This window comes from Hypomesus nipponensis, chromosome 1, assembly GCF_054491055.1.
Source record: "Hypomesus nipponensis isolate SF chromosome 1, ASM5449105v1, whole genome shotgun sequence".
NCBI classification, from domain to species: domain Eukaryota; kingdom Metazoa; phylum Chordata; class Actinopteri; order Osmeriformes; family Osmeridae; genus Hypomesus; species Hypomesus nipponensis.
Genome location: NC_140361.1, coordinates 13,298,522 through 13,325,458, shown reverse-complemented (window position 1 = coordinate 13,325,458; position 26,937 = coordinate 13,298,522). Strand labels below are relative to the sequence as shown.

The following is a 26,937-nucleotide window of genomic DNA, read 5'->3' as shown; positions in this document are numbered from 1 at the left end:
GGAAAAACTTTGCATTTGCTGCAGTATGACCTATTTTATTGATGGACTGTATACATACCAGCGTGTATACTGTGCAGCCTAGGTGATGCATTATTGTTAAGATTTGATAGTACTGATATCTAGGCAGTTCATCATTACAGTTAACATAATACAATACATTCACAACACTGAATGATCTGCAGTTTAACATGGACCAATGAGGATCCCAACCGTTTGCAAGTTAGTCTGCTTGTGAGCTACATAGGTGAGCTTTAGTTATTAGATTGCGCTTGGTGCTACCATTAGATGTATAAAATACGTCTCCATATTCTGAGCTGCCTTTCTTCTCAACAGACCCTCCATGCTATCGCTAGTCACGCACAGACTTACTGGACACATACATCCTTGCGTCCTGTCGTCCGTTGCACGATTCTGTACCAGCCGTGCCAGAATGGCCAAGAGTAAGTTTGAGTACGTTCGCAACTTTGAAACAGATGACACGTGTTTGCGAAACTGCTACATTGTTGTACGACTGGATGGACGCAACTTTCACAAGTGAGTGGGGTAACATACGAGTAACACAACCTAAAGGTTACTGCAACTTTTCTTCTTCTTTTTTTTTCCAGAGATGCGCTTGAGTGAAGTTGATAGTGATTGTGTTTGGTCATCAGGTTTGCGGAGCAGCACAACTTCGCCAAGCCCAATGACGACAGAGCGCTGGGCCTGATGACACGCAGCGCTCGCTCAGTTATCGAGGAGCTGGAGGACATAGTTCTGGCCTACGGACAGAGCGATGAGTTCAGCTTTGTGTTCAAGAGGACCTCCAACTGGTTCAAGAGGAGAGCCAGGTGTGGTTACAGACGACATCACTTCCAAACAAACATACCAACAGCCTCGCACACACACGCTTATGTAATTATACATATAGACCCCCACAAAAAAAACATTCAAATACATTTACATTTATGCATTTACCAGATACTTTTATCCAAAGCGACTTCCAAGAGAGACTTTTAAAAAAGTGCATAGGTCACTGAACATAACAACGCGATAGCCCCAAACATTGCGCGTAGCCAAACATGAAGCATACATTGTGAAACCAAATAAGTCCCAAAGGGAAGAATAATAAGAGCATGTAGTTATGCATACAAATACATTCCCCCCATCTCACATCTCAGGTTATTGTCACTGCACATTGCATACTCCAGCCTCCTTTTTTGTATATATTTGAGCCTGCTGCCATGTTAATGCTCCTCTCATCTACCTATCTTCTATCCTCCCAATCCTTTGCCCTCCCCCCCCCCGGGTCCCTGCAGTAAGCTGATGACCCATGTGGCGTCCCAGTTCTCCTCCTCGTATGTGTTTTACTGGAAGGACCACTTCGGGGAAGAGCCCCTCCTCTACCCCCCCGGCTTCGATGGCAGGGTGGTCCTGTATCCTAGCAACCGTAACCTGAGAGACTATGTGAGCTGGAGGCAAGCCGACTGTAAGCGCCCATCATGGCAGACCCCCCCACCCCCCCTCCTGTTACACACACATGACACACACACAAGGTCACACACACACACACGCCAAAATGCTTGTCGTGCTTGTCGACGAGAGTGGATGGAAGCGTTTGTACATGTGTGTTCGTTCCCTTTCCGTTCAGGTCACATCAACAACTTGTACAACACAGTGTTCTGGACCTTGGTTCAGAGGGGCGGGCTCACAACAGTCCAAGCAGAGGAGCGCTTAAAGGTGAGAGCTGGATCTTAGGGCTGTGATCTAACCTCCCTACTGTGGCAGTGGACTTGCTGGGGCATAGACACACTGAGGTAGACCAGAACATTCCGGATAAACGATCAGTCTAGTTTTGCCCTGGGCTATCTGTGATGGTATATTGGATGTTGATTTCTTTACTTTGTAATATATATTTTGGGGCACATTTTTCAGCGTTATATCTTGATGGGACGGTTGGAGAGAGAGACAGGAAAGGAGTGAGAGGGGAGGATGTGCAGGAAATGGCCTCAGCCGGATTTGAACCTAGCCCCCTGCATTAGGCATTAACCTTAGTGGTCCATGCTCTTACCCGGTGAGCCACCCCTTTGATGCCGGTTACTGCCTCTTCTCAGGGAACGCTGGCTGCAGATAAGAACGAGATCCTGTTCTCCGAGTTTGACATCAACTACAACAAAGAGCCTCTGGTGCACCGGAAGGGCACAGCGCTCATCTGGGAGAAGGTAGGACACACCTCTCCATGCTGACTGGCTGATTCTGGCCGTGGTCTGAACACCGTTAAACCCGTCCCATGTCCCCCCATCCCCACCTCTCCAGCATGAAGAGACCGTCACCAAACGGGTGAAGCTTCCCAATGAGGAGGAGGAGAAGGAGGTGCTGGTGGTCCGCCCCCGGAGGAGGGTCCACGCCCACCACTGTGACCTCATAGGGGAGGAGTTCTGGGAGGAGCACCCTGACATCCTGGAGGACGACGGCTGCTGACCAATCAAACGGCAGGGCTCAGACCAATGGGAGGGGCTCTGGTGAGGGACACGCCCAGAGAGGGTGTGGTGGACACCCTGGGCGGTACTGGAACCCAGAGAGTCTAAGTCTGGACTGTGTCTCGGTTGACTGATTTGTCACCTATGCAGCATGCTTGGAGATAACACCAGTCCTCTACTGATCTCTGAATGGAGAAAGCCACACATGTACGAAGCCTTTACGATAACGCCTGGTCAGAAGTATTGGACTGAATGGACATTCATTGATACTGAATCCCTCCATGAATCTGCTTGTTCACTGAAGAAACCCTCAAGTCAACAGGCTTTCAGCACCAGAAACACCTCCATGCTGCCCCAGTTATTAAAGTGTTTAAACACCATTCAATTGTGTTGTCCTCTCTCACTTTTAAACCATCTTTATCGGGATCAAAGCCGTTCTGTTAAACGTGTTCTGCACTTAAGATTGAACCGAGTTGGGAAACAGTTTCAAGTGGTGGATGGTCTTGCTGTTGGTGTTGAAGAGATGGGAGTATGCCAGTTATCTGCTGAGGGCTTGGCTAGGCTCCCACTGTCAGGCATCTGCCTGATGCTTACTGTAAACCACACACCCCTCTCTGTCTGTTAAAGAGGATGGTGTGGCTGTGGCTTTTAACGGAACAACATGCAAATCAATATATGGTGTTCTTGTCTTCCTGTCTGGTTCCTTTTGACTGTGCCTGCCTGGTCACCAGCTCTAAGAATATCCCATGCACTGCATCCCTCTGACCCAGGCTGTGGGTGGGTGTGTGGGTGACATTTAACACTGATAAGAGCTTAACTTTAGTAGCTGGAGGTTGCGGATTATTTTTAAAAAGAGCATCATTTTAATTTATATTTTTTGTAGACATGCTTGATCATTTCATATCGGCAGTATTATGAGAATGTGAAAACCTTTATCATAAGAAACCGCTTGCATCCGAGAATAAAGTGGAGGCATGGCTTCACTGACAAGACTAACTGGCTGTGGTATCCCTGTAGTGCTCTCCCCGTGAAAGAGGAGGGGAGGGGTTATCTCCAATATGAGATGACGGTGTCGGAGCATCTGTAGGCTGTTGAAGACTTTATACCGGGTCATACCGGGAATTATACTGGCTTTGCGTTCAGGCATTCGATCTAATTTAAATAGTGACTAAAACATCCGTTAGTCGTTTAAAGATTGTAGTCGCGTGTGTAATTCGCTCGTTTTAGAATGCGTCCACGACTTTGTCTTGATGGATTTTCACGCACTGCAACGTCTGGTTTGTATTTGATCATCTTTTTGGGGGTGTCCTTCTCTGAAAGAGCCACCAGTGATGGTGAGTGCCTGTCCGTTTTTTCCTTTAAAATGAGTTGATTTGTGCATCGAAAAGTCTAATGTTATCGCGGTTTTTGTAAATATTTTATAATTGCATTGCATCACACTCCATTGTTTCCGAGTTATTTTGCCGAGTAGTTGGAAAGTTATTGATTAATTATAGCGACCAATCTTCGTTTATTTAACAACAGGTCAAGCTTGTATCTTAAACGGTCTACTCACAAATGTCCTACTCTTACTTTGTTGAATGTGGAGCTAGTTACAGACCTTCATTCAGCCAACTAACCAAAAGATATTTCCGACAGTCCGTCTGCTGTCAATTTGTTTATACATCCATTGATCAATGGTTAACATCCCAGTGACCTTAGCTGTGATTATTGGTGACAGGCACAGGGACCCCGCTAAGGAACAGGCTGGGGGACAGGGAGGGCTATGAGATTACTTATCCCTACTGGATTCAGCCCGGCAGACACAGAAGGTCCTCTCTCACGAAGGAGGTGAGCGGCTGTGTCCTGTGTGTCGGAACTGAACTAGTCACTAACTAACACAATCTGATGACAATTATTCTCTTTCTCTGTTCACATCTATGTCTCTCTGTCTCTCTCTCTCATTGTAACTCACATTACATATTGACCACATTCTGAACAAACTGAACAGATGATTAATCCAGGTGTGTGTGTTCTTCCTGCCAGCGTCCGGCAGAGGCTGAGGTCCTGGTGACGGCAGGGGGGCGGGAGCTGAGACTGCACCTGCAGAGGAATGAGTGAGTTACAGCCCAGTTTTGTAACCCCAATGTCAGATCCTCCGCCCCCCCACCCCCCCTCCAGCACATGCGGGCCCCTGTGTCTGAGCAGATGCTGGAGCACAGTCGGGTGGACAAAGGGTCGATATCTGCGGCAGGGACACAGACAGGTGGGGGTGGTGGCTGGGGGGGGTTATATGGAGGTTGACACATGATACTTGGGCCTTGGGCAAACAGGAAGTGAGGTTATCCCTTTGCTCAGCTCGTATCCCTTCCTGCCCTTGGAGAGGGCAGATGTTGCCTGGTGACAGGAAGTGCTGGCAGTATAGGACAAGACACGGCAGGAAGGGTTTGAAGCGTACAATGTGGAGGACACAGGAAACTCTTCAAAGGAACTTTGTCATGGAAGATCCAATCAGAAGAGATCAATCCTTTTTCAGAGCAGGTCCAATGTTGATTAGATCACAGTGTCTCTCTCTCTCTCTCACACACACACACACACACACACACACACACACACACACACACACACACACAGTGACTCTGTTACGTCTGGCAGACTGTGCCCTTAGGCAGAAGTCCTCCCAGCAGGTGGTCAGTGTTAGATCTGCCTCTGGAGGAGAGCTCAGCCTCAGCCAAAGTGTGTGATGTGCTTGGAGATGAGTTAGCAGTTCTGCTGAAGAGATTCCCTGATATCTGGCCACCTATCTGACAAACGGGGAGGAAACGCAGAAGAGGAAGTTGCGTTGCGGTTGCAAGTTGCCTCCCTTTAAACTGTCAGTTGTCTGTGTTAGCTAACTAACGCTTGAACACTTTGTGTCCCATGCGAAGGCTGTTGAAGACTAACTATATAGAAGCCCCTACCTGGTATCCATTGTGCTTTACCATTGTGCCGAGTGTTTAATATTGGTGATGTACTGACATTTACTTATTTATTGTCGGTTTTTATCCCAAGATCTTATGTCTGCGGCTTGTCATTTCTTCAGTCTCTGCAGGCCCGCATGGTCAACCTCTTTCTGGGTTGAGGCTATGGCCTCCGCCCCCGCCTCTGGCTCTCATGGGTCAGTGAGAGGGAGCAGGCGCTCCATGCTAATCAGCTTCTCGGAGCCGAGTCTGGACACGGGCCAGAGAACGGCCTGCATCCCTCTCTCTCCCCTCGCCCCGCAGAAATGACTTAAAACGGGGAGCAAAGAAAAGTGATGGCCTCGTCCTCTTCCCCTCCTCATTCCTCTGTCTCACCCCATAGCTCACCCCCCCCCCCCCACCCCCCCTCCCCTCCCGCCGTTCTCTCGCTCACGTTCATCCATCCTCTCTCCTCCTGGGCCTCCCTCCTGGGTGGATCTCGTTTGTTCTTCAGAGGGAGACGCGGGGCTCTGGATCATGCGTGTGTCTCTGGAGTCAGAGTGGCTGCGGGCCAGGCCTCGCCCACACGTGAGCCCCCCTCCCTCCCCGTGTGTGCGTGTGCGTGTTGGGGCTTTTATCTTAATGAAAGGCTGTAACGCGGCCAGCGGAGGACGTTGATTTGGTTAAGAGCCAGGGAGGACTGTGCTGAGTCAGGGAGATGAGGAGGAGGGGGGTGGGGAGGGAGACAGAGAAAAGGAGAGAGACAGAGAACGAAGACGCAGAATAAATGATGGGACAGGGAACAGGGGTGGAGGTCAGGAGAGTCATGACCAGATGAAATGAGAGGAGACAGTTGGGTGAGTCTGTGTGACTGGGTGTGTGTGTGTTTATCTGGGGAGGGGGGGTTGTGAGTCGGGAGGGGGCGGCTCAAGACTGTCTGTTGGGGTTAGACCTCCACCCAACACGTTTCATAGATCTGGATGCTCCCTCCCCTCTCTAGATACACTGACCCCCCCCCCCCCCGCCTCCAGCCCTCCCCTGGGAGCCCTTCGGATCATCCCTCTCCCCTCCCTTCTCTCTCCCTCCCTCCCTCTCGTCTCTCCTCCCCTCATCTTCTCCAACTGTCCTCTGTTTCCCCAGAGGTGGTTGGACTGGAGTGCAGACATAGTTTGCCTCCGTCTCTGACCACACACATGGCTCCACGCACACACATACAAACACGCTCAGACTAACCCATACATATACACACATACACATATAAACAGAACCACAGACCCCCTCAGAGCAGCCCGGGGGTTAACGCCTAGAGTATCTGTTCCGTTTCTGTGCTGATGGAGACGTGTTTGCTTGTCCTTGTCTGTGCTCTGTCGTGTTTAGTCTGTCCCAGCCTCTGATTGGTCCGCTCCAGAGCTTCTGTCCCGACCTCTGTTTTCGACAGGCTGTCAAACGCACGGACATAGGTCTCACTCTCCCCCTTCCGCACACACATAAACCCATGCACACACACTGATGCCAGCCTCCCCCCGTAATAAAAAGGCCCTTTATCATGTGATGCAGAGAGCTCCCCTCTCCCCTCCCTCATCCCCCCCCCCCCCCCAAAATCCCCAATGATGTCATCTGACACCATGAGAGAATGCGACCCACTGACCCTGATGCATTAGCTCCCGTCTCCCCCTCCTCCCCCCCCTCCTCCTCCCACTCCCGTCTCCTGCGTGAGCACCGCCGGCCAGCTGAAGCGAGCCTTTGTCCTCTCGCCCCCCCAGACAGACGGGGGTTTAGACCAGAACCTCTTCAATCACGGTGTCTCTGTCTGCAGGGCCTGGAGCACATCCAGGCCTCTCTGAAGAACCCCGGCCAAGCCCCGGGCCGCCTTCCCCCCCCCTCACCACCACCAGCACCACCCACCCACCCCCGGGCAGACTCGACACCCACTCAGCAGAAAAGAGATGCCAGCCAGCGACTGTGGCACCCTTAATGGCACCCTAATGACGTGTTGTGTCTCTGTGTCATTTGCGGAGGGATGAGTTACCTAGTGGGTATAGCGTCTCCTAGGACCAGCTACTCAGCACTGCTCAACACAACAGCAGCTGACACAGACACACACACCACAGACACACACACATGCTGATACAGACAGAAACACAGAAGCCCTCTTGCCCGCAGGCAAGGCACACCCATGCGCACACACACGTACACACAAAGTGTGCTAACCAAACACACACACAAGAAGTGACACAGCTCTGTCTGGACGTGTTAGATGCAGAGGACAATGAGGAGTGTGATTGGCCCAACATTCTAACCTCGTTGAGGCAGCAGTTACTCCAAAGCTCAGTCAATCATCTACCCGTCAGCCCCTTAGCTCTGCCTGTCAGAGAGAGAGAGAGAGAGAGGGAGGGAGGGAGGGAGGGAGGGAGGGAGGGAGGGAGGGAGGGAGGGGAGAGGGAGAGGGAGAGGGAGAGAGAGAGAGAGAGGGAGAGGGAGAGGGAGAGAATGAGAGAGAGGGAGAATGAGAGACTGTCTTAATTAATCTCATTGTGTCACAGCCAAGCTTTGCCCAGAGCGTGTTGACGTCACCCGGATACAGTGTCACTTAGGAATCATTTATGGACTGTGTCTCTGTGTGTTGCTTGGGGGGGGGGGGTCTTAATGTAGCCCCCCACCCCTGTGGTGCTAATCTGCTGAGGGCTGAAGCAGCCCTTGTCTCAGCCAGGCCAGGGAGGTTGATTACATCAACAGGCTGCCGCTGTTTTAACAGGCGGGCCACCGGATAGACTGCTGCAGGGCATCTGATGGAGGGAGAGGGGGAATGCCCCCCCCCCCCCCACCGTTTGTATTGTCACTTCCTCCCTCCTTCCTTACATCACGAGTAGCTGAAAGGCTAGAAAGAGGGATTGGGTTTTGAGCCTAGAGATGAGGATGGATAGATTGAGAAATGAGGAAAGGATATGATGGATGGATGGCGACTGGGAAAGAGAGATGCAGAGGAGGACTAAAAGAGATGTTGCTGTTGAACTGGCTGTTCGTGTGCGGCCCAGACACACCTCGGCGTCCCTTTCTCCATCATCATTTTCCTGGATCGGGACAGGAGACTGGCCACAATTCTCTATCTATGTTTAGCTGCATTCATCACTTACTGTGGTGTAGCAGAGAGTCCACAGACAAAGCATGGTACCATCCACACCTTCCCCTACCCCCGACAAGGGAAGGGTCCTTCCCCTTTTGTCCTTATCTCCCAGAGTAGGAGCTTCAAATTCCTGACCCAGCATGGGGTCAGGAACAGAGACCACATGGTCTCACATTGTCAGAACAAAAGGAATTACTTGAAGGAACTTACTTGTGTGGACTTACAAACATTTTCTAAAGGACTACATGGCTCATGGACACTAATTCAAGGACAGTAGTCGATGTGTTAGAATGTGTTTGTCTCATTTACCTAGAACGTTGTTAATTGATGTTTGATTATAACTTCCCTTCAGGTATAGTTAAATCAGTCAATCTTGGTATCAAAATAATTGTATCATACTAACAAAACCAGTTATGAACGTTGTATTGTTATATTCTGAAGTTTGAGCATTCCATGGACATTTGAGATAATGGAACTCAAAACTATCAGCCACTTCACACCTCTGGGCAGGTCCCAGGACAACGCCCAGGTGGAAGTAACTGACCAATGAGAGAGGTCACCTTCACAGGGATGACCCCCTGTTCTTTGGGGTATTTAACCCCCAAACGTACAATCACCCCTGCTTGTTCGTAGGATAAACTTGTGGGTGAACGCGTCACTCTCTAACCTATTCCTCTTAACCTGCACCTTCACTGAGCGCCCGGAACTTTGACGAGAGATTCCGATTCTGTTCGTTGGACATAACGAACCATTTGACTCCGTTCTTCAAACCGACAAAAGTAACTGCGATTTGCAATATTTCTTACTTGTGACATATTGGCATGTTGTGATTGAATTGTTGATGTTTGATTGTATTCTACAAATGATTTGACTTAATCATCGTTAGGTCAGTTTCCATTGATCGTCCATTGTTACTATAAAAGCCTCTTCCTATCTCTACCTCTTCCTCAACTTCTCCCCTCCCCTCCACACGCGCTTTACGCAACCATTGTGTAGCGCGCTCTCATTAGAATTTAGGCCTACTGTACTGCTTTAGCCCAACTAACCCATAACTTGTCTGGTATGTGTTCACTATAATTACATTCTCTTAAATAAATCATTGTGTATAATACTCGCTTATCTCTCACGTTATATGATCTGCTCTACTTTCATAGAATTTACTACTTAAGATTAGACTGATTATTACGAGTGCTATTATTCGATACTATTAAACAAGGTTTCCTCTGTCCCTTTCACGAATCAGAGGTGGTGCCCCAAGAACTACTATACTTTATTAGAAATTAAGTATTACTAATCTTAAACGAGCAAACCACGCTACATACTGGAGCCCCGTGCGAGGCTTTGAAACAGATTGAAACGAGCGATTTATAACTGAGATTTTCCGTCTGAAACAGAACCCACCCTCCCACCCTTTTGGTTAAATAAACGTCCGTTGTATTTAACTATTCCCCAAATAGCTACAGTTTTAAACACTGTTTGAATACTGCGCTGTGTACTGACTACTGATTGAATTGGCTTTGTCGTGACAACTGAATGTTTGTGGTTGCTATCTAGCTTTGAGCTAGGATTGAGCGGAGGTACGCGCGTGCGCAGTGACACGGCGTCCCGTTTCATTTCATTTTGTAAATTTGAAGGCAGCGCTTCCAAGAGAAGGCATAATAACCTTTTGACGGGTCGTAACCACTACTTATATTGGTACCATACACGCTTCTGAAGGTGTATCTTAGTAGTGTTTACTATTTTGGGTTAAGCGAATTAACCTTGCAACTGTTAAGTTGTTCCATGTCTCGTTAGGAAACAGACATGCGGTTTAGTCCTACAGGACTTTTATTTTGAAAGAGACTTAAGCGAATTCACTTTGAAACTGATGAGTTGTTCCGAGAAACAAACATGCGGTTTAGTCCTAAAGGACTTTTATGTTGAAAGACACTTCGCAGTTCTCTACTAAGCTATAGGCTTCAATATTGTTAAGCAATTGGCCATTGATTAACATAGCTTTTTAAATAAAGCTTCACTTTGTTTTGCTTGTAATTCAACATTAATGTAAACACTCAACTTTCTAGAATCAATAAAGTAACAGTAAAATAATTATTGAGACAGTGGACGCTGCTTATTTAAGGACTTTTATTGTTTGCTAAACCGGAAATAGTTACGCTTCGTCAGCAAAACTTGTAATTTGATTTCATTCCGCGCACTTAAAAGTGGAAAGTTGTCAGAATATCGGCGCTGTTGACCATCCTGAACTGTAATTCTATTTACCCCTCATCAGTACCAACTTTAACACAGTCACTAAATAATAATTAAACGTAAAGTGTATTATTTTTAGTTTGCCCACTATATCTGCGAGCAGTCCAAAAGGACTTTTGTTTCGAAGTAGCCAAACAACGCAGCCTACTGCCACAAATTGTTACACAATTCTTAAATTGATAAACCCTAGCTTTCGGAAAAGCTTCACTGTTTTACATTCAATTCGACATTAATGTAAAGCCTTGCCCAATTTAAAGCTACATCAAAGATGCAGCAGCAATTTGGTTCATTATCTGTGATTTGATCTGCCAGTTAACCTTAATATTAATTTTAATTTGAATATTAATTTCACTTTTGGATTGCTAATCTTTGAATATTAATTTCTGATTTTAATTAATATTATATATTTTTTTTATTATTATTAATATTTTTTAATTTTAAAATTTTTTTTTTTACAAAAAAAAAAAAAAAACACTACAAACTAAAGTGCCTAAGAACTTTACCACAATAGCATTGTGCTAATAACCTCAATTAGCCAAATACATCCTTAGTTAACTAATCATGTCTCACCTCACGGAAGCTGAGAAATTGATGGCCTACCTATCAGAGAAAGAAAACCCCAAATATGTGGAAACTCTGACCGGTCTACCGTTTGAGGAGATCGCCAGGAAAACCCTGGAAGTGGTTGCAGAAAATGTGGGTCAAACATTGAGCAAGTCCCAAACCATCAAATGCTTATCCAGCCTCGGTCTCAACTATGCTGCCCAACTCAGGTTATCAATTGCGGATGTCAAAACACAATGGGCACAAGCTCTTCGAGATCAAGAAGATGCTCTCAAAGCGACAGAAAGTGAACGACAGCGCCGAGAACAATTGGAACAAAAAGCAAGCGACCTGGCTGGAGAACTGGAGAGTGCTAACACACAGCTAACGGAACAGGAAACACAACTGATACAACAGGAAATAATCCTCAAAGAGGCCCTCAAAGCAAGAGAAACAGAACAAGATCGACGAGAACAAATAGAACAGGAAGCCAGCAGCCTAGCCGAAGAACTAGAAGACGCTAAGACTCAGCTAACGCAACAAGATAGCACCCTCAAAGATGCCCTCGAAGCGAAAGAAGGTGAACAGTACCAAAGGGAACGACTGGAACAAGAAGCCAACTGCCTGGCTGAAGAACTGGATAAAGCTACAACACAGCTGTCGGAACAGGAAACACAGCTAATACGACAGGAAATGACCCTCAAAGATGCCCTCAAAGTGAAAGGAATAGCCAGGTCAAACAGAAGATGGATTGCAAGTGAAAATAGTGAGTTCAACATCACAGGCTTCACCCAAAACAAAGCTCCAGTCACAGAAACACTCTACTTGAAGCTAACGTTCGGGGAAATGTCCCTAATCCACCCCGTCCATGTTTCTCCGCTTGAGACCGAAAAACTGCTGATTGGACACGATCTACTCAACAGACTGGAACCCCTCATTGACTTCAAACGAAACCAGATGTGGACCAACGTCAAGAAGCCCTATCCACTGCCTCACCCTGAAGTCCACAACACAGTCTTCACAGTTGAAGGGGGGGGACATCCTACGTCTGATCCACATATCTCAGAAGGAGACTCGACCCATGGACTAGATGGCCACTCCAGACCGCCCCAGAGCTACGCCACTCACTCATCGAGACACACAGTTCGAGGAAAATCAGCACTCCGCAATGACTGTCGGCCATCAGAAACCCACCTGCGACGAGAAGTATCACAGGTCCAAAAGAAGTCACATGATGCCAACTGGATGAGAGCGCAGAAAGTAGGAAGACCTACTATAGCCGATAAGCATCCCAGAAGAGGCACCCCAGCTGTGACAAAATGGCGCAACCCCCGGAAGAAACCACCGGACAACAGGCCATGCACAGAGGCCTGGCCTGGCTTTATACCAGCAACCTGACCCTGTCAAACTGCTGAGGAAACAAGTGCACAACAGGTGCCTTGCCCAAGTGCCTCAAAGTTCACAAAACTAACCTTCCCTTAAACCAAAACAATAGCCAAATACCGTCACAAGACAAATATGGCTCCACCAATTTACCAAAAATAAATAAATCGGTACCAGACACCCAACATGACTGACCACAATAATATGCTACAATGCCTCATGAGCAAACTACCCTGGCCCCTTACAAATACGACTATGACTCCAGGAAGTCAAAGCCCACTCCCACTTTATTATTTTGTATTTCTATTTTTATTTTTTTATTTCTTTCTCCTTTCTTTTTCTCTTTCTTTCCTTTCAATTTTAGGCATAGGACCTTAACCTAGAGAAACTTATTAATAGGACCTAAGTTAGCCCCATTGATTCCTGCCTTGTTTAGAGTCCACTCATGCCAATGTGTCCAGTAGAAATGCTATCGTACTGTCGTGTTTGTCTTTTCTCTGCTCTTCTTACGTGCCAACAGCCCAACGACGTCGAGTCATCGGACGTTGCCAGCAGGGGGATATGTAGCAGAGAGTACACAGACAAAGCATGGTACCATCCACACCTTCCCCTACCCCCGACAAGGGAAGGGTCCTTCCCCTTTTGTCCTTATCTCCCAGAGTAGGAGCTTCAAATTCCTGACCCAGCATGGGGTCAGGAACAGAGACCACATGGTCTCACATTGTCAGAACAAAAGGAATTACTTGAAGGAACTTACTTGTGTGGACTTACAAACATTTTCTAAAGGACTACATGGCTCATGGACACTAATTCAAGGACAGTAGTCGATGTGTTAGAATGTGTTTGTCTCATTTACCTAGAACGTTGTTAATTGATGTTTGATTATAACTTCCCTTCAGGTATAGTTAAATCAGTCAATCTTGGTATCAAAATAATTGTATCATACTAACAAAACCAGTTATGAACGTTGTATTGTTATATTCTGAAGTTTGAGCATTCCATGGACATTTGAGATAATGGAACTCAAAACTATCAGCCACTTCACACCTCTGGGCAGGTCCCAGGACAACGCCCAGGTGGAAGTAACTGACCAATGAGAGAGGTCACCTTCACAGGGATGACCCCCTGTTCTTTGGGGTATTTAACCCCCAAACGTACAATCACCCCTGCTTGTTCGTAGGATAAACTTGTGGGTGAACGCGTCACTCTCTAACCTATTCCTCTTAACCTGCACCTTCACTGAGCGCCCGGAACTTTGACGAGAGATTCCGATTCTGTTCGTTGGACATAACGAACCATTTGACTCCGTTCTTCAAACCGACAAAAGTAACTGCGATTTGCAATATTTCTTACTTGTGACATATTGGCATGTTGTGATTGAATTGTTGATGTTTGATTGTATTCTACAAATGATTTGACTTAATCATCGTTAGGTCAGTTTCCATTGATCGTCCATTGTTACTATAAAAGCCTCTTCCTATCTCTACCTCTTCCTCAACTTCTCCCCTCCCCTCCACACGCGCTTTACGCAACCATTGTGTAGCGCGCTCTCATTAGAATTTAGGCCTACTGTACTGCTTTAGCCCAACTAACCCATAACTTGTCTGGTATGTGTTCACTATAATTACATTCTCTTAAATAAATCATTGTGTATAATACTCGCTTATCTCTCACGTTATATGATCTGCTCTACTTTCATAGAATTTACTACTTAAGATTAGACTGATTATTACGAGTGCTATTATTCGATACTATTAAACAAGGTTTCCTCTGTCCCTTTCACGAATCAGAGGTGGTGCCCCAAGAACTACTATACTTTATTAGAAATTAAGTATTACTAATCTTAAACGAGCAAACCACGCTACAGTGGGATGGCTCATAGAGATGGAGAAAAAGCATTTAGAGAGAGAGAGACAGAGACACTCACAGAGAGAAACAGATATAGGGAGAGAGAGGAAGAGAGAGCGAAAGACAGCGAGAAAAAGAGATACAGAGACTGAGAGGAACAGAGAGATGGAATGAGGCTCAGAGTGATACCCGCTGGGAGAGAGAGATCCGGTTTATGAATGAAAACAGGAAGAATAGATTGCAAACAGACTTAGAGCATCATGCACTAGAAATGAAGTACAGCATCTGTAGTGGATGTAAATATTAACGGCTTGATAACAGGGTTATTTGACAAACACTGTTTGAGCCCAGAACGTATAAACAGCACACACACAAACCGAAGACTGCACACACACACAGCACACCCCACACACAAACACACAGCACGGCACACACACACCGCATACACACCCATACGTCTGTGTCCTCCCGTGGGGGAGAGTCACCGAGCCGCCGTGTCCAGTGAGGGTTTGACAGAGTCGTCCCCGGGAGCGAAGTAGCTCTGCTCAGCGTGGGAGAGCTCTGAGTCTGGGAGAAGCTGCCTGCGAGCCAGCCAAGGAGCAGGTGAAATATGGCTCTGTCAAACATGGAGGAGCTATTTAGACAGACCAACAAACAAACGCTCACTCTCAGCGGCGAATACCTCGCCCTCGTCTTCATCCGTCATCATCCTCCTCCTCCTCCGCTGTCTGGTCTGTCCTTGGCCGGGAGGTTTTGGGGCTGGGCTAGGGTCAGATAGAGTATCTTGTAAGGCTGTACGGATGTTCTTTTCTCTCAATCTCCGTGGAGATCTCTCTGTCTGAGTAAGGCTTTCAGAAGGCTTCTGTGTAGATGAATGTTTCATGAGACGAGGGCTGCTGGAGAGAAGCTGGCTTTGTCTACAATCCCTCTCTTTTTCTCGGTTTCAGCCACGCGCTCTTTGCCGTTCCCCATTTCCGTCCGCGTTGTACAGTTACTCCTCTGACACCGGGTACAGTACATGCGTATGGTACCACACGTACACCAACCTGATGTTTCTGTCTCTGCGCCGTAGGCAGTTGTTGGCCCCCGGATTCCAGGAGATATGGTACACTCCCAGCGGTGCCCGCCTCACCTCCTCTCCTCCCAGCACAGTGAGTTCACCCTGGGCCAATCCAAACCCTCACAAGGGTGGGTGGGGGGGGGTGATTATCGAACACACGTCATCAGACATGAGAGACATCCACCATAATCCTTGATGCATATCATGTATTCCAAGAGGGTCTCAAATAGGTCAGGCTTCCCTAACCAGCCTGATGGAACGCCCACATCTGGATGGACAGCTGGAACCTCAACATGGCTGATGTGTTGTGTTGCAGGGGCACTGTCTCTACCAGGGATGGGTCCAGGGGGTGGATGGCTCCAGTGTGGCTCTAAGCACCTGCTCTGGCCTCAGGTAAGAGACTCTCACACAGTGTGTGTGTGTGTGTGTGTGTGTGTGTGTGTGTGTGTGTGTGTGTGTGTGTGTGTGTGTGTGTGTGTGTGAGGTGAGGGTAGGGACTGTATCGTGTTGAGCTGGGATGCATGTATATTCTGTCAGCTTATAATTAAATCATGATTGAACGTTGAGTGCAGTGAGTGGGGTTGGTGTGCAGGGGTACAGGTCTCTCTGTAGTGTGTTCACACATTCTCTACAGAGTAGATACTTTCTGACCCAGATTTTCAGCGAGGACGTGTGTGTGTGTGTGTGTGTTCTTGGTGCTCTCATCTCCACATCTGCAACAAGGAAATGAGAATAGTAAACGTGGCACCAGCCAACACACGCTGTGTCTCCCGCCAGTGAGAGGCATCATTCCAGGGCTGAGTGGACGGTCTGGCTCCAGATGCTTTCTACAGCTGTTTTCATCCACGTTTGTGTGTGTGTGTGTGTGTGTGTATCCATGCATAGATGTACAGTAGAGTAGCATACCCACTGGGACAGAGACAGAGCATGTTGCTGTAGCTGGCCCAGAGTGTAACTAGAGATCCACCTGAGAGTCTGGTCTCTGAGGTCAGATCCACCCAGTCCTCCCCTCCCCACACCCCACCTCCTGCTGGTCCGCTTCCTGAAAGATTCCGTTTTCCCAGGACTGACTGTAATCCAATTCAAATGAATCTGTACAAATAGAGACTAAAAGGAACAGTTTGTAGTGTTATTTTGTTCACTCTGTCACTTCCTTGGATGTGAACCACGCCTTACTTGAAGCCACCTGTGCCTCTGTGAAGGAACTGTAATGAGGGTCTCTTGTTTCCCAGGGGACTGATAACTCTGAACACCAGCCTCAACTACCTGATTGAGCCTCTTCCGGTTACCAAGGATACACACCCGCATGCCGTGTTCCCTGCTGAGAGCCTCCGCACGCTCAAGGGCTCCTGTCAGCATCACCCTAGCAACCAGGAGCGAGGGGAGGGGCTTGATGACCTCATCCATGGAATGATGGCGTCGCAGGGAGGAAAGAGGAGAGTGAGTTGACATGGGGCTTTTCATTTCAGGAAGTCATACTTTCCCAAAATAATTTTCATCTCCAAATACATTTAAGAATTAACACGAGCTGGGTTCTTTTCAAGTTATGTTATCTGGAACCGTTTCGTCATCTTAGCGGTCTATTTTTCACGTCCGGGCTGTGTCCAAGTTATGTCAGTAACACCTTTTTATCGTCTCTGTTGTCTGTCTGTTTCCCAGGAGTACAGAGACGTGAGCCAGAATATGAAGTATGTAGAACTGTTGCTGGTGGCGGACCATGCTGAGGTCAGAACACAGACATTAACACACACACATTCACACAAGTGAATGCCTATCAATGTTGACATCATTTTCATCTTTCCCTCTGTTGCATTGAAGTGTGAACCATCACCACATCCTGACTCTATAATTGGCTTTAATGACATCTAAGGCAACGTGGGATTGGTTGAAGTCGGGCTGTGGCCCTGACTCATGTCCTGTGTACATCCAGAGATGTTTGAAGTTAAGAAGAGAGTGTGTGTGTGTATGTGTGTGTGCGTGCAGTTTCAGAAGCATGACCAGAGCATAGAGAAGACCAAGCTAAAGTTACTGGAAGCTGCCAACTATGTAGACAAAGTAAGTGAGAAAGGTGTGAAAATGACACCCACACATACCCCCCCCCCCACCCCCTTTTGTCCACCCACACGCACACACATTCTACACGCACACACACACACACACACACACACACACACTGCACAGACACAGCATTCTGGTCAACCCATTTACTCTTATCTGCATGTATCTGTGAATGCTTGCATTCATGTATGTGTGTGTATGTGTGTGTGTGTGTGTGTGTGCAGTACTACAAGGCCCTCAGTATCCGCGTGGCGTTGATTGGCCTGGAGGTGTGGTCCGACCAGGACAGGATCAACGTATCGGACAACCCCTACAGCACCCTGGGAGCCTTCCTGGCTTGGAGACGCAAGCAGCTTCACTCTCTCCCCAACGACAACGCACAGCTCATCACGTCAGTGTCACACACACACACACTCATCTTTTCTCCATAGGTATTTCTTGCGTCATGTTTCTCCTCATCTCCCCTCATTCCTCCCTTCAGTTTCATTCGAAAGATGTCTTGCTCAGTGTCGCAGTGTCAGGAACTCTGCGTGTAGGAACTCCGCATGTAGGAACTAAACTGTTGTGGCGTTTGTTTCCCAGGGGTGTGGCATTCCGGGGCACCACCATCGGGCTGGCTCCTCTCAAAGCCATGTGCTCTGAGTACCAGTCAGGGGGAGTCAACTCGGTGAGACAGCAACAACCAGTTGCTCCAGTGTTCAGTCCTCCTGAACGTCCCTCTGACCCCTGACCCCTCTCCCTCTAGGACCACTCCGACTCGGCGGTGGGTGTTGCTGCCACCATGGCACATGAGATGGGGCACAACTTTGGCATGAGCCACGACAGTGACGAGTGCTGCCAGGCTCGTCCTGACGAAGGGGGCTGCATCATGGCGGCAGCCACAGGGTGAGCCCCACACAGCCAAACACTCTACAGGTACCGTGGTTGTACTGTGGTATCCCCAGGCAGGCGGAGCTTCCTAGCCCTCCCCGCACAGGGACGGAGGCCCGAGGGAAACGTGAGCGTGTTACCACCTCTCTACCCGGCTAATAAACACACACACACACACTTATACGGACACATTTACAGACACACACACATTCATTCATGCACAAGCTTGTACACACACACACACATTTTCTTACATACACAAAACTAGAACATGTAGAACAAATACAATGTATTTATGTGTCTGTATGTGTGTGTGTCTGTGTGTGTCTGTGTGTGTGTGTGTGTCGATCTGTCTGTGTGCCTGTGTGTGTGTGTGTGTCTGTGTGTGTGTGTGTGTGTGTGTGTTGGCCCCCAGCCACCCGTTCCCCCGTGTGTTCAACCCGTGTAACCAGAAGGAGCTGCATAGCTACCTGGGCTCCGGAGGGGGGAAGTGTCTGTTCAACCTGCCCAACACCAGGGCCATGTACGGGGGCCAGCGCTGTGGCAACGGCTACCTGGAAGACGGAGAGGAGTGTGACTGTGGAGACGAAGAGGTAGGCCTGTGTGTGTGTGTGCTGGGGAGGTTGTGGTGGGGGTGGTTCTGAGGCGGTGTCTGAAGCGACCGTGTTGTGTGCCCCTGTAGGAGTGCACCAGCCCGTGCTGCAACGCCAGCAACTGTACCCTGAAGGCCGGGGCCGAGTGTGCTCACGGAGTGTGCTGTCACGACTGCAAGGTACTGTCTGGATCTCTCTGTTGCTCTCTCTCTGTCCCACTCTCAATTCTTCCATCTGTCTCTTTCTCTGTTGTTGTTCTCTCTCTCTCTCTCTCTCTCTCTCTCTCTCTCTCTCTCTCTCTCTCTCTCATCCCACACATCTCTCTCCCTCAGTTGTTTGTCTTTTTCAATCAGGCCTTCTCCTGTCCTTAACCTTGACCTATTGACTTCTGTCTCTCTCTGTCTCTCTCTGTCTATCTCTGTCCATCTCTGTCTCTCTCTCTCTCTGTCTCTCTCTCTCTGTCTCTCTCTGTCTGTCTGTCTGTCTCTCTCTCTCTCTCCTTGTCTCTCTCTCTCTCTCCTTGTCTCTCTCTCTCTGTCTATCCTTGGCTCTCTCTCTCTAGCTGAAGAACCCTGGCGCTCTGTGCCGCCCTCCCTCCGGGTCATGTGACCTACCCGAGTACTGCGATGGGAAGTCGGAGTCCTGCCCTGCCAACTTTTACTTGGTGGACGGCTCTTCCTGTTCCTGGGGGCGGGCCTTCTGCTACACCGGCATGTGTCTGACTCTGGAGCAGCAGTGTCAATCACTCTGGGGGCAGGGTCAGTCAGCTGTTCATCACATCCTATTGGTACACTGTGGTTGCTTTTTAGTTACACATCTATTGTAAGTTTGGCAAAATACTGTCATGTATTATTGTCGGTTATGGTCCACACGTGATGTGTCTAGTCTCAATACAAGGGCTGGTCTCAGATATATAGAGCAGCTAGACACAGTCATCGAAAAACATACAACTGCCCGTGACATCATCCAGTGTCCTGGTCGGCCCTCTGGGGTGTAATCCACGGAGGTGAGAGAGCAGGGGAGAGGGATCAGGCTCCAGCCTCGTGCCATGGCTGTGATGAGATGGGGAGACTCTTCTGGAGAGGAGTGTCACAGGAACTGCAGCTAAGCAGGATGGGATACCATCTGTCCTCCAGCGGGTGGTCCTGTAACACTGAGTCTGTGTGTGTGTGTGTGTGTGTGTGTGTGTGTGTGTGTGTGTGTGTCTGTGTGTGTGTGTGTCTGTGTGTGTGTGTCGTCTCTCCTCGGACCACAGATGCCCGCCCGGCTCCTGACTTGTGTTTTGAGCGTGTGAACGAGGCGGGGGACTCCTATGGGAACTGTGGAAAAGACCTGCTAGGAAAATACAGGTCCTGCAAGGACAGGTGAAGAGGAGCACATGTACCGTACAGAATACAACAATACAGTACTGATTTGTATTGTATTTTATAGTGCAGTACAGTATCCAGAAGTACAACACAGTACTAATGCAGTGCAATACATTAAAGTACAGCACAGTCCAGTACAGTGTCTATAAAGATAGTCCAGAACGGTCAAAACGGTGCGGAATATAACAGCATAGTGCCGTAACTAGAAGCATTAGTCCAGTCCAGTACCTGTGATCACTCACAGCACAGTCTCAACGTGTCCGCGTTCACAAGCATCTCCGTGTTGGTCTTGACCCCCAGAGACGCCAAGTGCGGTAAGATCCAGTGTCTCAGCTCCGCCGCCAAACCCATCGACACCAACGCCGTCCCCATCGACACCACGGTCACCGCCGGACCCCGCAGGGTGCTGTGCCGCGGGACGCACGTCTACCGAGACGGGCCGGAGGACGAGGGGCAGGGGGACACGCTGGACCCGGGCCTGGTCATGACGGGAACCAAGTGTGGAGAGGACGGGGTGAGGCTCCTGCTGGGGGGTGGGGTTTGGGCAGGTGGGGGGTGGGGGGTGGGGGGTGGGGCGTGGGGGGTGGGGGTAAGCTTTCAGCAGCCTGTTTTGTTCTCTGACATCAAGGGAGCCTGCATGCTTGTGGTGATGGCGTCTTGCTCTCTTTCGCTCTCTCTTTTACTGCTCTCTCTCTCTCTAGCACTCTGTTCTCTGACGCCTGACGCACACAACCACTCGCACACACACACATACACTCACACTTTCGCACACTTTCTTTCAACAGATCTGCTTTGGAGGAGAGTGCCGCAACGCTTCTTTCCTGCGGGCGGATGAGTGCAGTGCCAAGTGCCACGGCCACGGGGTACGTGTGAGAGGGAGAGTGAGAGGAGAATTGGCTGATGGTTTGGAACAGTCAGGGCAGGCTTGGAGTTGGAGTTGAGCCACTCAGGCTATATAAAGTAGAATGTTGGCCATCGTATGCTGCCTGTTGCCAGAGTGACCTTGCAGCTCGTCCGCAGTTTCAAAGCTTCCATTAGACGGATTAAGGAATATTAAAGATGTCTTCTGGGAACAGTCAATTAAGCATTTAAATGATTATGAAAAGTATGGGAATTTATATTAGAATGTCATTTAATGGTTGTGAAATGGCACCTGATTGGTTGCGGTCCCCTCTCCTGTCCTATCATCAGCTGTGTAACAACAACCATAACTGCCACTGTGACTCCGGCTGGGCCCCGCCCCTGTGTGACCAGGAGGGGTCGGGTGGCAGTCTTGACAGTGGACCTGTCCTTACTCAGAGTATGACCTATCTATGTTCTTATCCATCTATCCATCTATATGTCTATACAGACACGTGTGTATGCTGACCTGTCATGTTTTGTTTCCTCTCTAGGCAGCCTACTTCCTGTTCTGTTGCTCCTCCTCCTGTCTGGCTTCGTGCTGTTGATTGTTGTAGGACTGTGGTGCTACTACAGGCAGAAGCTCCGCCCCCTGAAGTCATCCGGCCCACTTCCAACACCTATGTATGACCAACAGGCTCTGTACCAACACTGTCGATGTCTCAATGACCGATGTCTTAGCAAGAAGCACAGTTTGTGTGTGAATTGTGACACATTGTGAAACTGAGACAGCTGACATGTTGCTTCAACCTTCAGATGTCCAGGACCTACCGAAGTCAAAGCCACCCACGATAACGGTCATGCCAACGGTCATGCCAACGGTCATGCCAACGGTCATGCCAACGGCCATGCCAACGGCCATGCCAACCCTACATTCCTGCTAAAGAGTTCAGACAAACTGGTGAGGGAGTTGATAAAACAAAGCTTTTCCTATAAGATAAAGTTGAACTTTTATGGCTATTTTATGGAAATATAAGAGAGAAAGACAGGGGAAGACGTGCACAAATGGTCCGAGCTCGATCTGAACCCAGGAGGCTCATTCTTTGTTTCCAAATCTGACGCTGTGTTTCTGTTGTGTCGACAGAGTCAGTCCAGTCCTCGTCCGAGCCCTTCCTGTCCCGCCCGATCCCGAAACTCTATTGTTCGCCCGACTGTGAAGCCTCCTCCCATACCTGCCTATGCTGGCCAGCAGAAAAACAACCAGCCTCAGCCCCAGCCCCAGCCTCAGGCCCAGCCTCAACACCAGCCCCAGCCTCCCCCTAAACCCAGCCATGCAGCCAATCACAGAAAAGCTCAGCCCCAGTCCCCTCCACTTCCCTCTGTGCCCCCTCCTCTGCCCACCCTCCCCCACAGCCCCCACACCTCCTCCTCACCCTCAGAGCTCACCCAACCCCGCCCTGAGCCCCCTAACAGACCTCCACCACCCTTGCCCCATTCAAAACCCACTCAGGTAAGAAAACCAGTTTTTTAACAGTTTTTGGGGTCTTAATTCAAAGTTTGACTGTGTCAGATGAGTGAATCAGTAAACTGTCTTGTCAGGAGAAGCAGCAAAGCCGTCTGCTGGTGTCCATAGACGCCCTTCAGAAAGGAAAGACGACTCTGGTGCCACCTTCTGGACACAGAAAGCAGAACAGGTCACTGTCAGGGCTTCAAACATCTCACTGTGTCAAAACTTGAGTTTAAGTTTAAATGATCATCTCAACACCTAATTTCTATGTCTTATGTTTTCTAGACCCGATAACAGGACCTCAGGGAAAAGTTGAGAGAGCGCATCTCTTTCTCCAGTTACAGAGAAATGATCGATTGTCTCATTTATTTTCCACAAAGGTCAAAAGAACAACTGTCTCTGAGGCGACAGGCGGAAACAATGGGAAAACTTGAAATATGTCCTCTATGTATATTTACAACTTTACTGTGTTTGTTGCGGTGTTTACGGCATACACGTTCATACGGTACGAAATGCTTGCAGTGTTCAAATGCTGAATCAGGTGAATTTCTTTGTAAAGCAAACTGAACAGAAAGTGTTTACAATGTAACCTATGTACAGTGAATTATGTTACTCCAAGACCATGAGATTAGAGGGAATATCTTATATTAAGAAATTGTCATACCTAGAATATGGTACATATGCTTCTTGTGTGTGAGTAAATGATAGTATTAAGACTGGAATATACAGAGTTTCAACAGTCTTAACTGCATGCTGAAAGTACATGCCAATGCCTAAGATGAGGGTCAGAGATGACGCATTTCAAATGTAGCAATAACTATTTGAACATCGTTTTTTTTTTTTTTGACTTTGTGGTTGTATGGTGTTTCTTGTGTTGAGCGTCTGCACTGTTTTGAAGAGATTGTTTGTCTCCTGGAGAGCTTGAGCAGTCTTGTAACATTTCATGGGTAGTTAGTAGTTCTAGGTCTTTGGGCCCTGTTTCCAACCAGCACTGCATGAAACATCCTGCCGGTCCCTTATGATCCAAAGCTGTTCAAAACTGTGACCCCCCTTGTGACCAAACTGCAGTACTGCAGAAGGCCTGAGGACGGACAGTGTTTTTTGGTGCTGTTGCTGCGTGTTGCATATCACATCTTGTCAAATGACGTTTGTTTCGTCTGGACCATGTACATATTTCATGGAGACATAGCATTATTTGAAAACGAAAATGTGATGGGCAGTCAAAAAATGTCCCTCGTCATCGAGTATGATTGAAAGGGTTTCACTGTTCAGAGGTCAGCGTGTCATCATCTCATCAGACCTATGCAAACTGAGGCGGTATACGACCCTGTGCCTTTCACTTGACTTGTAATAAACTGTCAAACTGGCCCACGTCGCCTCATTGTCACACCTTACCTCGTATGGGAATCATCTGATCTTTAGATGGCAGTCTTCGCCGTGACAGGAACCTGGGGGAGGCGAAGAGGGATCTGCCCTCTGCTGCCCTCTGCTGGTCTCCAGGAAGCATGTCACTAGGAATGACATCATGCAGACACCCAAACAGCGAGAGGATAGCAGAACCAGACCACATCAACCATACACACAGGTGTCTCCGTGTTTGGCTGTAATCGGCAACTGTTTCTCCGTTCACTCATGTTGGCCGAGTATGAGGCGATAGGCTGAGTGTCTGACTGGGTCTAAATCCTGGATGTGTTAGCGAGACACCAGTCCCCCAGATCAGAGGCCTCTGCGTCCTCCCACTCAGCCCACCACAGGCGCTTCCGGACGGGGGATAAAAATACGTCCTCCACGTCTCCGAGGCCCCGGAGCGGACGCTCCACGCCACTGTCACTGAGATGGACGTGCTGAAGCTCTGGCACCAGCTGCTGTTGTTGACGAGCAGGCTAAGTTCAGTCGTTCTCACTCCCTATCCCTTTCCCCCCATCCTACTCCCTCCCTCCCCTGCCTCCCTCTTCCCCGCCTGTCTGAAACGGCTGTCTCCACTCAACTCTCTCTCAGGTCAGTTTAGAAACCCCTTTGGATATAGCATGACAGTGCACGACAGTTATGGACCCACAATTCTTTACAAAGACTTTGCTGGTGGGAAATATTGAAGGGAAATATTAGTGTAATCCGGTCTTGACTGGTGGATAATTTCACTTGGCTGGGAGTATGAATAAACCTGGAGTAAACAGTGTCAGTCCCGAGAGAGGATAACATCCCATGAAGTGCTCTTTATCTGCCATGAGGAAAGAACACAGCACAGCAGAGAGGAGGAACACCATGTCCTCAACCTGGCAACTTCAGGCTTTTAACAATTGATCACAGGCTGAAGGAAGTGTGCGCGTGTGTGTGTGTGTGTGTGTGTGTGTGTGAGTGAGTGAGTGAGAGAGAGAGAGAGAGAGAGAGAGAGAGAGAGAGAGAGAGAGAGAGAGAGAGAGAGAGAGAGAGAGAGAGAGAGAGAGAGAGAGAGAGAGAGAGAGAGAGAGAGAGAGAGAGAGAGAGAGAGAGAGAGAGAGAGAGAGAGAGAGAGAGAGAGAGTTAAATGTTAAAAGAGATCTCCTCACTGAACACAGGCCCTGAAAGCACCTGCCCTTTGAATCAGTGTCCTCTTCAGAGAGATAAAAGACACATTCAACTCTCCAATCAAACGGCTGACACATCAAGGCTAGACAACCCCTCGCCCCCCCTAATCCTTAACCCTCAACACATGCACACACACACAAACAAACACAAACACACACACAAGCACACCGTACATGTGCACACACACACGCATGCAAACACACTCAAAAGCATGCATGTGCACTCACACGAGTGGTGCACACTGACACACACACGCACACAAACATGTTATACATGTTCACACATGACTCTGTTGATGGAGCTGGAGGGATGTTGCCCGGGGTGACGTGTCGCTGGTAGGGGGGAGGAGGGGAGCAGAGCCGCCAAGCCTAATGACACCCACTCCTGCCCGCGCTAATTAGCGCTCGCATGCTTGTCGCTCCCCGTAGCGTGTCATTCATTAGAGATGATGATTGGCTGAGGGATGAAACGGACGGGGGTGACACCCCCGAGTCCCCTCGCGGCAGGGGGAGGGGAGGCTTGGGGGGAGGCCGGGGGGGGGGGGGGGCTGCAGAGTGGAGGAGGAAGAGGAGGAAGAGGAGGAGGAAGAGGAGAGCACACCTGCTGAACCCGTCCCCTACAGAGTATAGTGACCCAATTAAACCTGAGCTGTTTTCCTTCCCCGACTGAATTTCTCTCCTCATCTTATCTTCTACTGGAGCCTGCAGGAGGAGCAGGTTAGAGAGGCTGTTTGTGTGTGAACATCAATAAACCCGTTGACCGATACTGATACTAAGTCTGTGAACATAAATCATAAATGTCCCCCCCCCGAAAACAGTACCATTGATAGGTATATGAATGTCATATCCGCACTGCAAGAGAACAGGCACGGAGTCTTGCACGGAGAGTTTTTCTGGTGAGGACGTCAGGGAGGAAGGAGACTGAAGGATTCAGCCTGGGTGCTGTTGGAGGGCTGTGTAAGGTGAAGCTTACTTAGGCTGTGGTTAGCCTGGAGGCCTGGTGGAGATGAACGTGTGCTACAGCGTGCCTCTGATTGAGCCGCTTGCTCCTGGCACAGAAAGGTCGCCGTCAAAGATTAATGAGAGCGAAATGTCGTCCGGGGGCGTGGTCGGGGTGAGGGGCGGAGGGGCGATGTGTTAGGGAGCGAGCAGGGACGAGAGAGAGGTTGCCATAGCTCTGCTTTCAGAGTCTGCCTTTGCCCCACGTCCCCCCGCCCCCCCTCCACCAACACCACTGTCGCCATGGAAACACTGATAATCGATGTTGCCCTGTAAACACACTGACCCTCGTCGTCCGCGACGGTTGCGTGATCTGATCGCGACGCGGTCTCGGATCAGAGAGCGTGTGGATGGCTCCTCGGCAGCCTGCAGAGGGGAGGGGCGTCGGCGGGGGTTCCAGTTCAAAGGGAAACCTTTGACAGTAATTAGCGCCCGTGGTATACTAATGACTGGCCTTCTATTTCAATGTTTCTAATGGCCCTGAAGCCAACGGGGGTCCATTCTGGAGTGTTTGATCCTCCCAGTTAGTTCACTCACTTTCTCCCTCTCTTGTCCTCCTT

The 26,937-nt window shown here is 48.9% G+C and overlaps 2 protein-coding genes across 2 annotated transcripts; both read left to right on the top strand.

Annotated features, from left to right (window-relative positions):
* The first annotated feature begins 28 nt into the window (after positions 1–28).
* thg1l (tRNA-histidine guanylyltransferase 1-like) lies at positions 29–2,836 on the top strand. Its single transcript, XM_084699132.1, has 7 exons — positions 29–244; positions 334–534; positions 651–827; positions 1,296–1,465; positions 1,628–1,716; positions 2,091–2,198; positions 2,293–2,836. Exons 2-7 carry the CDS (start codon positions 341–343, stop codon positions 2,455–2,457), a joined length of 903 nt encoding a protein of 300 aa, XP_084555258.1. The 5' UTR covers positions 29–244; positions 334–340; the 3' UTR covers positions 2,458–2,836.
* Positions 2,837–3,479: 643 nt separating this feature from the next.
* adam19b (ADAM metallopeptidase domain 19b) lies at positions 3,480–24,181 on the top strand. The gene is made up of 23 exons (XM_084699131.1): positions 3,480–3,790; positions 4,177–4,286; positions 4,482–4,552; positions 15,592–15,670; positions 15,896–15,972; positions 16,812–17,019; positions 17,239–17,304; positions 17,563–17,634; positions 17,862–18,028; positions 18,220–18,304; positions 18,383–18,522; positions 18,923–19,100; positions 19,190–19,279; positions 19,663–19,858; positions 20,356–20,464; positions 20,768–20,981; positions 21,253–21,330; positions 21,659–21,767; positions 21,862–21,991; positions 22,124–22,268; positions 22,452–22,817; positions 22,907–23,001; positions 23,100–24,181. Exons 1-23 carry the CDS (start codon positions 3,685–3,687, stop codon positions 23,128–23,130), a joined length of 2,922 nt encoding a protein of 973 aa, XP_084555257.1. The 5' UTR covers positions 3,480–3,684; the 3' UTR covers positions 23,131–24,181.
* The last annotated feature ends 2,756 nt before the right edge of the window (positions 24,182–26,937 follow it).

Excerpts from the sequence above, each read along its gene's own strand:
- thg1l (XM_084699132.1), top strand. The coding sequence starts at position 341 with ATGCTATCGCTAGTCACGCACAGACTTACTGGACACATACATCCTTGC. Across the intron at positions 535-650 it reads GATGGACGCAACTTTCACAA|GTTTGCGGAGCAGCACAACT; the intron begins GTGAGTGGGGTA and ends TTTGGTCATCAG. Across the intron at positions 2,199-2,292 it reads CAGCGCTCATCTGGGAGAAG|CATGAAGAGACCGTCACCAA; the intron begins GTAGGACACACC and ends CCACCTCTCCAG.
- adam19b (XM_084699131.1), top strand. The coding sequence starts at position 3,685 with ATGCGTCCACGACTTTGTCTTGATGGATTTTCACGCACTGCAACGTCT. Across the intron at positions 19,280-19,662 it reads TGTGCTGTCACGACTGCAAG|CTGAAGAACCCTGGCGCTCT; the intron begins GTACTGTCTGGA and ends CTCTCTCTCTAG. Across the intron at positions 19,859-20,355 it reads TCAATCACTCTGGGGGCAGG|ATGCCCGCCCGGCTCCTGAC; the intron begins GTCAGTCAGCTG and ends CTCGGACCACAG.